The following is a 12,560-nucleotide window of genomic DNA, read 5'->3' on the forward strand; positions in this document are numbered from 1 at the left end:
GAAAAATTATAGTTGACTACCAATTTTTTATAGTTGACATTTGAACAATTATATAGTTGACTATCTAATTTTTGTAGTTGACTCTGGCAACAATATAGTTAACTATCATTTTTTTATAGTTGACATCGTAAAAGTTATATTTGACTATCTAATTTTTATAGTTGTCTTTGAGAAAAATATAGTAAACTACTGATTTTATAGTTGACTCTGAGTGTAGATGACTACAATATTTTATGTTTTCGACAACACTGATCTTTCCTTTGTTTTGGACTCTGATAAAACAAATTTCATAGGAGACAAATATTTACGAGTCAACAAATAGTGCAACCATAGATCTGTAGATCTAAAAAACAATCGTGTTTACAAACTCTATTTTTGAGTAATCAACCATGGAAGAATTCCGAACCGTCGCATACGGTCGTCGCGTACCGTTGTATACCGTTTCTGTAGGAGACCTCGATTTTGTCATTCGGAGTCACTGAAGAGGGTGTCAAAACAAAAATTATGTGGTAAATGTACATAAATTAGGTTAATAGACGTCGAGGGGAGCGATGAGTGTATACGAAACTACCTGTCTTCTTCTTGCTACCTTTCACCATTGTTGTTGACCTGTATTTCTCAACAATTCTCACACAAATGTTATTTGTTGTTTTTTTTTTTTGAAGAAATGTAGCAAACTAGGGCATTGTTGCGTCTGGGAAATGATCCTATATATTTGCAGATTTTTTTTGGCGATTTTCTTGGCACAAATATAGCACCGTAGCGGAAATTAAGGAGAAATTATTTTAATGAAACGGATGAACATATGCAGCTTTGGGAAAAATAGTGGGGGGTCATTGCTATTAGAAATTATAGGGGTAATTCAGTAATTGCTAATTGTGAGGGGATTTGACCCATTAAAAATAATGTATGGTGGTTAGTCCTAATATTTTTTCTAATGAGGGGGTTATATCTCATTAACCCTATTTTATATTCATACATTTCAAAAAATAGTTGGGGGCACCGCCCTGAACCCCCATAATCTTTTATTTCATAATAAAAAAAAATATTGTTTAAATTTTTCTAGTACATGCAATTTTGAACACAGTTTGATAAAAAAAAAATGTTTTATCAAATAGGGACCTATTTTCAGTTGTTCTTTAAACCTCGCGTAGGGTCCCTGAATTTTCAGGAACGGGCGTGCACACTACCTCTCTAGCGATATTGAAATTTTCAGCTGAATTCAGTGAAAAGGATGCCTAGAGTGATTAAAATACGGCCTATCGATAATTTACATGGATTTTAAAATTAGGGTTCACCAACACCAGATTCCACTTGTCGGAATTGAAGTTGTCGTCCCATAAAGAATTGGTAAGTTTTGTTTTGCGTTTCAGATAAAAAAAAAAAATTCGGGTGTTGTTTAATGCGTAAGAAGCGTATGATAATGATGATGATGTAAGATTGTGTGTATTGGATGCCTACCACATGTTTGTTCAAATTCCTACAAGAATATGAACTCATAGAAACTTATATGCATCATGCTTGACGTTTCCATTGTGTTGTTTGCACTTCTCAGAATGGATAATCATTCCCTAGTAAAACATTTTAATTTGCATCTCCCTTTCACTATTAGCTAGACCTTTTTTCATCGTTCTAAGGTGAACCTCTAGCTTTGTTATGTTTCCGTAACGACTTTTTAACAGAATTCATTTCTACGTAATCACGGTATTTTATCAATGCTAATGATGTGTAGCCCATATTAGAAATTGAAATGTAGTGTAAAGCTCTTATTACACGTTTTAAGTTATGTGCATTTCAAGAAAGAGAATTTATTTGTAAAAAAAAATGAAATTCATTGAATGAGATTTACAAATTAGGATACCCGACGACGACAACCTTAATGAATCCCACATGTGCCAGCAGTTAGGTGATTCACTCGCTTTAATTCAGTTTCTGTTATTGAAGTTCGTCAGCAACTTATGTAACTCATGTATATTTGCCAGAATTGTGGGCCGTTCGTCATCAATGATCATCGGCCTTTTACATCGGTATTCACATATATATTTTGTAATAGTTGCAAGTCCAATTGCTGCTACAAGATAAAAGATAATCTGGAAGCTTGATACGCCGAGACCTTCAGGTCGAAGTAAAGTGTCAGGTTCTACACATTTCGTCTTGTCTCCCAACCACCTCTCTTCGATCTCCACCATCTTTTGTCCCTCCGTCACATTCAAAACTGTTCTCGAAACATCAGGTATCAGAGGAGAGTCTTTAGGGAACACCTGCGATGAAAAACGAGATACTTTTACAACCAACGTAACAAAAAACTACATAGAATAAAACTTATATATATGGATATATATAACATACGAATCCGAAGCCATCAGCCTTGTACGTGGGCCCGACCATCACGTACTTTGAACAGTATTTTCCTAGAAACAACTTTATGTATGGGATCTCAAGGAAGGCTGCGGCTATTCCACCATTCGAACTCCCTTTGGAGAGAAGCTCGTCCATTTGCTCCGATGTGTCGAACGAGATAAGTTGCGACTCGTTGAATTTGCTTTTAAGAAATCCGAAAATAAATGATGTGTGTGAGTAGCCTACTTTCTCCTTGTTTCTTATAAGCACATTGATATCAGTAACCGTCGGCTGCAGCTTTTGGACCGTTAACATGGATGTAAGGCTGGCGGAATAGCTTTGGGTTAATACAAATACCGCGAAGAACCATACTATCAGCACAAACCGAGCCGAGTTGCTCACCACTTTCTCCCCTAGCAAAAAAACACCCAACGGCAAATGGTCAGGATCAATTGCCCCAAAACATGTCTTAAATTTCCGTAAACGTAACATTTGCAATAAGGACTAGTGTTTGTTTAGAAGATGATATGTGGGCTTGGCTTACTATGAGCAAAGAACACGGTGGAGACGGGAAACCAGAATATCATTCCCAATTCATAACCTAAGGCCCCCCTGAATTCTTTATTTATCGGACGCTCAAATACATAAACCATAATCCCAATTGAAACAAAACAAGCTACGGTTAGGAACCACATGTTCCTAGTCAGTGGCTTAAGAAACAGCGATTTATTTCCGCTCTTATCATCTTCGACTGGAACAACCATTGAAATGCCGGACTCTGTATAAGGCAGTGTGAAGTCGACGTACTGCGACCGGTTTCCTACAATTGTTATGTCTCCAGCCACAGCGTCATAGTTCTGTTCATTGATTAGCAAGAAAGTTAAGCTGCATCATTCTGTAGTATTGTAATCTATGTCGATAAAAATGGAAAATACTTACTCCAAGGTACACTTGGTGGGCCAAATCATTGTAATCACCAGCTATCTCGTGATCGGGTGTTGCAAACGGGATGTATTCATACGGCACACCATATGGTAGTGCTGCCATCACTGCATCGAAAACATCTATGCAGTATCCTTCAACTTTGGTTGAATTATCGGAATTCCATGTAACACGAACAAACTCAGTGAAACTAACCTTCACAGGTACCCCGACTCTCAGTTTCTTCCCGTTTGTTGGAACCACCCAACCTTTAGGTGGAGATGATTTGTTCCCCGGCCATATAGTCGATCCAAGGTTGGACTTGGAAGTGGAATAATACGCATTTGCGCTTGAACTTGTAAAGTTCGGTTCGTTGACGATTCCATTCTCTTTCGTCCAATATCCGATGACACGAGCTTCCGGGCCCACCATATTGACTATCTCATATGGAGGTGCTTGGAGTTCGCCATTGATTAATCGAAAGTTTCCGGCAAGTCCTACAAATGTGGTATTTGATAAAGCACGAGTGAGATTTGGTCCACTTAACGATACTCCAAAGGATTCAAGATCCGTAGAATTTGAAGAAGTTTTTGTCACTTGATATGTAAGATCTTTATACCCTGCTTCTTCTGCTGCCATCGCTAGTGCAATTGCGGAGTCGTAAGCCCATAGCACAAATATGTCCGGGTCAGAATTGAGAGCTTTTGGATTGGTCTGCTGAACGATTTCTTTGTATCGAATTCTAAAGTCGTCGAGTTGTTTAGTCTTTGGAAAATAAGGCCGTACACCTATTACTCCTAGCATGATGGAAGGAGGATCCATTGAATTAAAATCATTTGCGACGCTGTCGGTTGTTATCCATGCATAGTCTTGACTCATCATTCCTATTTCTTTCGCTTTCGTGAATAGGCGAGCCGCAAGAGGGTTGAGCATATGGACGATGAAAATTCTTGTTTGCATAGTCATCAGCTTGTAAAGCTCCGCAGCAATTTGATCGTCCGTTGCTAATGGTGGGATGACACTCCGGTAAGGTACGAGGACCTTTGCCTTTCCGAGAGCATCAATCATAAATGGTACAATCCCTTCTCCGAATTCATTGTCCTCGTCAATAAGCACAACTTCTCTCCATCCAAAGGCTTGGACGATTGCAACTATGGGGCCTACTTGTGAAGAGTCGTTTAGAGCAGCCCGAATGAAATATGGACTCCGAAGTAATGAGAGAGATGGACTTGTGGCTGAGAAGGTAATAATTGGAACTTCAGCTCGTTGTCCGAGAGATATAAGGAAGTTAGCCTGCACCGAGTACATGGGACCTATGATTGCTTGCACTTGAACATTCTTCAGCAAGTCCAGTGCTGCATTTCATGTGCAACAAATTATTCATCACTCTATGTGCAACTTCACACATGTGTTTAAGGCCTTAAAATACTTCAACTTGTATTCTAGCACCTTTTTTTAAGGTATTATACAATTTCAGTTTCGGTTTCGGTTTCGGTTTTGTTAAAGTAAGGTTATCTTGAACAAGTAAGAGCATCTCTAATGCTAAACTCAAGAAAAACTCTAAAGATCTAGGTGTCAAGTACCAAATGTGAATCTTAAAATATTCTCTATCCTATTTGGCAAGATCGAGATTTTCTACTGCAAAGTGTTCTCCAATACAACACTGAAGACTCAAAATATTTTCTTATGTGTAATTTATTATCGGGTTTTATAATTAAAATTAAAATTAAAATTAAAATTATTAATTTATTAAAAAAAAAAACTTATTCCGCCAAAAAGAGAAAAAAAAAACTTTTCATTCTTGATTTAATGCTAGTAGGGTTTATTCAAATTTATTTCATAAATAGGTTTTTTTTTTGTGAAAATTCATTAGTTACACATTTTAATGAACAAATTTTAATTTGACATTTTTCCTTTTCGTTAAACCATGAATATATATTGTATAGAAACTATCAATATCTATAGATCACGCGTACTTCGTATCGTTCATTTGTTTTAGGTCAGAAGAATCACATGAACTTAACTGATTAAAGTTTGATAAAATTATTGTTAAAACAAATTAAGTAATTAATTGGTGTTTTTATCTGAAAGGCGAATCTTCAGAGACACATATAACTCGAATAAAATAGTGTAGAAGAAGGTGGAATAAGAGTAGAACTATGGTGAAATTTATCTAAGGTTTGAAGATAATTTAATTATCTTATTTTTTAGAAAAAATGTAGTAAATGATGAGTTGGCACTTTAGAGATCCTCAAGATGACACTCCAATTTCAGAGTGTCATCTAAGAGTCTCTAAAATCACAAGTGCCACCTCACTGACACATCATATGGAGATTTTTCTTAAGATTTGCATTGGACATTATTTTTTAACAAAAATCTCTATATACCCCATGTGGCACTTGGAGATTGAGTTTGAGTTTCGCATTGAAGATGCTCTAATGTTTCTTGTGTTCTACTTGTTTTTAAGGCAAGGTATGTATGGTACCTGCTGCAGCTGCCCCGATGACGTCGCCTTTGGAGTCCCGACTTATGAGATCCAGCCTCGTCTTATAATGATCGTGTGTTGCATAGAAATCAGTGAGCGCCGTTGATATGCAGTTGAATGCCATATTTCCATAAGCATCCATGTCTAGCACCACCCCGACTTTTACAGGTATCTGTGCCTCTGCCATTTTCGTCGACAAAATCTTTAAATTGATCGTCAATAAGTAAACGAGGAGATACAACAAAATCGTATTATTACTGTTGCTGCTGTTTTTGGTCTTCAACATGTTTTTTTTTTTTGGGCTAAATTTATGGGGTTTTGTGACTTTAGAGATTCATGATTTTTGTTTGCTAAAAATATATGTGCTAGTTTTTGATCTTCGAACTTTAAATATAGTCTTTGTTCAATATGGTTGTGTTTTAATATAATAAAACATGTTCAATTGTTCATAATACAATTTTGCTGAAAGAATCCTAGGAGTTTACTTTTGTGAGGTCAATGAACTATCCCAACACGTATGCAACTTGGTGAGAATGGGACTAGTTACATATAACCTGAAAAGTTTTATGTTTTTTTATTTATTATTTTTTTATATTTTTAAATAGCACTTATCTGATCTATGTGAAGCGACCTTGTTGAATGACCATGTCAACTAAAAAATTAAGCTTTTAATGAAATGTATCATTTTATATTAATATCTTCAATAGACCCAATTTATGATTAGTTTATAATATATAATATACATTTTTCTAACACAAATTAAGAAAATGGTTAAAAATACACTTTGCACCCTTGAAATATAGCGTATGTAAGACTTAGAAGGTGTTTGACTAAGCTTATAAGATGTTAATACGAGTTTATACCATGTTTAAGAGTTTATAAGTTATTCCAAAGTGTTTAGCATTTAAAAAAAAATGAGATCTTAGTTTTTCTTAAAAATAAGGTGTTGTAGAGCAAATAAGATTTTTTTTTTTTTTAAATACATCAACCCCACCTTTTTATTTAAGATCTTATAATGAGTAAAAATAACTCATAAACTTACTATCTAAACTTTAAAACTAATTCTAAAAATAAGATATAACAACTTATCAGCTCTTAAAACATCTTATCAAATATAAGAGCTTATCAGATATTTAAAATAAGCTTAGCCAAACGAACCCTTAACCCTTAAAATAGCATTTGTAAAACTCTTACCCCTCAAACATCAATTTAAACTTAATATACATACACATATATATATATATATATATATATATATATATATATATATATATATATATATATATATATATATATATATATATATATATATATATATATATATATATATATATATATATATATATATGTGTGTGTGTGTATATATATATATATATATATATACATATATATATATATATATATATATATATATATATATATATATATATATATATATATATATATATATATATATATATATATATATATATATATATATATATAAAACAATGAGCTAAAATAAATTAGAATACTTAGATTACTATTAATTATGTATTAATTTCTTAAAATTTATTATGAGTATATGGCATATGTGAAACTAGTGATGTAAAAAAAAAACTATAAGTTATTTGGTATTTTATTGATTTTTGAAGATTTCTTCTTAGTAGTAATTATTCAATAAACGCGGTGTTCGCTGATTTAATAGGATTTTCATTCAGTAATTTGAGACTTAGTTATTTTTAAATTTTAGTTGGTCCAACAAAATATAGATGTTACGCCTATATTATTAAATATGTTACCAATTCATGCTAATATTTTTTTAATTTTAAAATATTGCATTTTTCCAACAGATATTTTTAAGGGACTAGAAAGGTGCGCCTGCGTTGCACGCGTCGGCGTCGCATTAATTTCTCTATCTATTCTAATCTATGTATGATAGTTATATTGTTGTTAGAGTAATATTTTGTGACATTGATAATAATTTGGAATAGATATCATTGATAAATAATTTCATACGGTTTTGCCTATATATATTCACGACCGTGTTACTTTTTTTATCTTTTCGTTTCAATTATTACATTTTTTACTTATCATCGTTGTTATCAAAAATTTGAATGATATTTACTTGTTTCTTATTTATTTTTTTGGCATTTATTTTATTGGAACTCGCATGCATTTCTTCCTTATGGCTGAGTGAATTGCGTTTTGCACCTCAAAATTGAAACAAATTGACATTTTGAACTCAAAAAATTTAAAAGTGACAAAGTTCACCCATAAATTATACATCTCATGGCAAAATGCAGCCTACACATTTTTTTTGTGAGACTTTAACCAAGATATTAATATAACACGATATTTTAACTTTGAAAAAAAATATCATTCTTGTTTATATTTTATTTCCTACTTCATATTTTTTAATTATTTTATTTGTATTAAGAATTTTAAAAACATAATTGATGATTTATTTATTTGTTTCATAGGGCAGTAAAAAATATATAATTTCAAAAACTTCTTATTTTGATTCAGTTATAATGTACAAAATAATTCAAAATTCCCAATTTTCCATAAATTTACAAAATCTATTACAAGAAATTAAACCAAAACATGTGGAACATTGTTATTTTGGGGAAGAAAAAAAACGCTTAGCTGATGAAAATTAAATAGATTAAAATAGAATAAGGCGTCAAACAAAATTGTTTTTTAGTCGTGAAAAATGACCTAAGTATCCATTATAATTTAAATGGTTTTAAATTCGTATGTAGAGTTCTCAAAAAATATTTCACCTTTTTGGAGATAATTATTTTCAAATTGTTTAATTTTTTTCATAAATAATGCAGTTAATATATTTAAAATGATATAGAATCTTATGTTTAGAATGTAATTAGATTTTTAATAAACAATTGAAAAAACAATAGAGTATAGTAAGTAGATGCATACTACCAAAATATAAAAAAATAAATAAATAATGTAATTTTTATTTTTGGAGTGTTTCTTAAAATTATTTTTGAAAATTAAAAAGATAAAATATATTAAATTGTAATTTCAATTTTAATTAATAAATAAATAAAATAAAATAATTAGTTAATATTTTGGTTACAATCTCACAAGAATTTAATGGAGGCTGCAGTTTGCTGTGAGAAATATCATTTGAGGGTGGACTTTGCAGTTTTGACATATTAGGATGCAAGTCGCCAATTAGAGTCAATTTTGGGTGAGAAATGCAATTCACAATTCCCCACTCTCAAATTTACTATTTTACTATTTTTTTTATTGAAATAGTTAATGATGTTGTTGGGTTTTTTATTTCTTTGTCCGAGGACAATTTCAATTATTCGTTAATTCATTTATCTTGAATAATAAAAGAACTTGTTGGATGCTTGCAGACTTAGTTTTATATAGTACTTTGACGTATCAGTCTAACCATACATCATCTGTGTAAAACAATAATGAAGATATTATTTCCCAAAAAAACATTATTATTTGTCCATTTATTTAGTTTTAGGTGCATTACTGTATGATCTTTTTTTTTTTTCACTTATAGCGTATGAAATACATTTGTTTATGGGCTAAGACATGTGAATTTCCTACGAGTTCGTTGTAATTTCATCTTCGCCAATTAGAGTCAATTTTGAGTGTGAAACGCAATTCTTTAATCACAATTCTCCACTCTCAGTTTTTTAATTTTTTTTTTATTGAAATAGTTATTGATGTTGTTTTTTTTTTTATTTCTTTATCCCTAACCAATTTGTCATTTGGATAATTAGTGAACACCCCCCCCCCCCCCCCCCCCCACCTCATTTACATATATTAAGGTGGATATAACCTCATTTTCATTATTAGTGAAACCCCCCTTATTTGATAATTTAAATTAATATTTTAAAATATCAATATGTGTTATATCTATATTACCCTTCAGTTATCTTAAACATATTCTTAATCAGATCTCAATCGTGTCATTCCTTTTCACCCACCTAATTCTACCGCTGCTTATCTCTCCCTCAACCCTAAAAAAATATCCATTATCTCCGACGAGTTTGACGAAACCATTTTTGTCTGTTAGTGTTCTTATTTCTCCGCCGCCGCCAATTCTCCCGCTTCTCGTATCTCTATTTTTCGTGTCACAGAGTCGCGAACTCGGCCATCATCGCCGCCATGTCTACCAATATGTGTTATATCTATATTGATATAACACATATTCATTTACCCCTGGAATTCTCACGTCAAGGACAACATTAGGGTTTCCGCTAGGGAGAATGACGAGACTATATAGCGGCGCTAGGGTTGATATTGCGTATGAGATTTCAATAGAGACCACCGCCAACATTGTTTCATTATTGTTGTTCTTCCTCTCCTCTGATTTTTTTTTGGAACCCAATTCTCGAGTCTCTTTTTTCTTATTTGGAGTTTTTCGTTGAATTCTTATATAGAAGGCTAATTTTAATTTGTGTTCAATCAATAGTATAATGGATGTTTGTTTTTGTTGAAATTGTGTTGGTGTAATTTACAGATATATAGTTGTTTCTGTACGACAATATAGTTGTTCTCGTACAACAATATAGTTGTTTTCGTACGACAATATAGTTGCTTTTATTATTTTTAGTTGATTTTAATAAATAGGTTATTTAACAAATAGTTGATTTAATTTTGGTAAATGAGAGTTGTTGCAGATATAGTTGTTTGAATGATAATTGCTTTAATAATAGTTGTTTTAATAATAGTTGTTTTATTGAAACTAGTGACCGAACCCGTGCGTTGCACGGGGTTATATGTTTCAATGAAATGACACAACAACACAGTTATTAAATCGGAAACCACAAATTATGACAAATATAATGTACACTTAAAAAAGATTCATATAAAAAAACACTTACAAATCGCACTTTAACTACACAGAAGATGCGTGCACTTCACCAGTACCCAAGACATTACTGTAGATTAACAATTCCCAATAACATCATATATGAGCTCAAATAACACAAAAAAAATCATTAAAAGAAAAAATACGAAACACATATATGGAAAACAATAACCTTTGGTGTTGTGTGAAAATTCATTCTTTGTGGCAATGCATTCATTATAATGATATTGCATCTTCACACTCTGCGAAATAATAAGAACACATTATGCATAGTAGAATGTAAGGCTTACATAAGAACTAATGTGAAAAACTGTAAATAAAAAATACTTATAAATAACGTTTGTTGTATTGTTTTAAGTATTTCCTTCTTTGTCAACTATAAGTATCTTCAAACATTTTCGACGGTAACCCTCGAAATAGCTACGTACGGTTGTCTGTAAGAGAAAATAGACTTTTCAAGATATAGACTAACATTTTTTAGAGATTGACATTGGCTTTTATTTATTGTCATAGCGAAAGAAAGAACAATGGGAAATTGTCTCCTCTGAAAGTAAAACCGAATTCTACTGTGTGACGGTGTTAACGACAATCTTGGAATGAAGACCTTCTGTCTGACATTAAAGCCTAATATTATTTTTGCTTCCAAACGCGATTTCCCAACCGACTAATGGTCAATCTTGTACCATTTATACAAACCATTGGACTGATCTATATTCGTCAATAACATAACATGAACACCTCTCTTCAACTTTAATTCATGGTTTGACAGACCTGAAGATATAATAGTATAATGTGAGTCGACACTCTCATTCATCGTACATGGACTATCGAAACTAAGATAGAGTCTTTCCTCTTCCGGAACCAAAGACATCATGTAATCGTTCACCTTCTCAACAATTTCATTAGTTGGTGCCAATATAACTCGTTGTTGTAAGTATTCAGAATCCATGATATTAGCGAGCGAATTTAGGTAAGTTTATTCAGCAATAGACGCGAAATGGTTACCTGCTGATTGTATGAGCAAATCATCAGGTATCTCAATGTCCATAACTCCATCATTGTCATTGCCATTAGTATCATCGCCTATACTTAACACCCAATCTGAGAAGTTTTTTAGTTCCTCGCAATTAGAACTTGTTAAAGAAAGCCTCAATTTTTTGTTAATGTTAACACTTCACAATGCCGCCACAAACGTGAGGAATTTATGCTCGCTGACACAACTTGTTGTCTTGTTCCCTTTGGCACGACAGGCAATATTTGTCTGAAATCACCTCCGAAAATAACTATTTTGCCACCAAATGGTTTGTTCTCATTTTCAGGATCAGCCTGGCTTAGGATATCCTTGAAACATTGATGTACGGCTTCAAAACAATGCTTGTGAATCATCGAAGCTTCATCCCAAATGATGAGTTTCGCTTTCGTTATCAACTCCGAAGGGGACTCACATGCAATGTTGCAAGTAGATTCTTCATGAACATTAAAAGGAATGGCAAATCTCGAGTGCGTTGTTCTTAAAGCTGCCGAAAGCGTTCTCCAAATATAGGTCTTACCAGTACCTCTGTAACCATAAATGAAAAATAAACCACCACGTCTTTCATTTACACGAACCATAATCTTATCACATACAATCCTTTGTTCGTCATTTAGACTTATTGCTCACATCTTATACCTCTTAAAAAAAGGATTATGCATGGCTGACTGAATGGGGAATTATTGAGAATCTCTGAATAAGTGATTTTAAACGAAGATGAGAGATAATTTTGCTACCGAACCGAAGCAACTCTCTCTTCTGGTAATCTTTTCTTCACGCAACAGATATGATGGCCGGACTTCAATTTATACCATATGCCGCTGAAATAGCAAATGCTCGGAACAGATGATCGCTAGACGCCATTTGATTTTTCCATTAAATGACAATTCACTAAGCGAGCGAACGGCTTTTACCATTTTGAAGTTGCAAAACAACTATTTTTC

The 12,560-nt window shown here is 32.7% G+C and overlaps 2 protein-coding genes across 2 annotated transcripts; both read right to left on the reverse strand.

Moving 5' to 3' along the window:
- Positions 1 to 1,792: 1,792 nt before the first annotated feature.
- Positions 1,793 to 5,933, reverse strand: LOC105957191 (glutamate receptor 2.2). The gene is made up of 5 exons (XM_088817511.1): positions 5,747 to 5,933; positions 3,280 to 4,616; positions 2,885 to 3,197; positions 2,350 to 2,753; positions 1,793 to 2,261 (listed from the first exon to the last, which is right to left on the reverse strand). Exons 1-5 carry the CDS (start codon positions 5,931 to 5,933, stop codon positions 1,926 to 1,928), a joined length of 2,577 nt encoding a protein of 858 aa, XP_088673637.1. The 3' UTR covers positions 1,793 to 1,925.
- Positions 5,934 to 11,250: 5,317 nt separating this feature from the next.
- Positions 11,251 to 12,197, reverse strand: LOC148771155 (uncharacterized). Its single transcript, XM_088817512.1, has 3 exons — positions 11,780 to 12,197; positions 11,592 to 11,687; positions 11,251 to 11,357 (listed from the first exon to the last, which is right to left on the reverse strand). Exons 1-3 carry the CDS (start codon positions 12,195 to 12,197, stop codon positions 11,251 to 11,253), a joined length of 621 nt encoding a protein of 206 aa, XP_088673638.1.
- Positions 12,198 to 12,560: the final 363 nt, after the last annotated feature.

This window comes from Erythranthe guttata, chromosome 4, assembly GCF_056151865.1.
Source record: "Erythranthe guttata isolate IM_541 chromosome 4, IM_541, whole genome shotgun sequence".
Taxonomy (NCBI): Eukaryota; Viridiplantae; Streptophyta; class Magnoliopsida; order Lamiales; family Phrymaceae; genus Erythranthe; species Erythranthe guttata.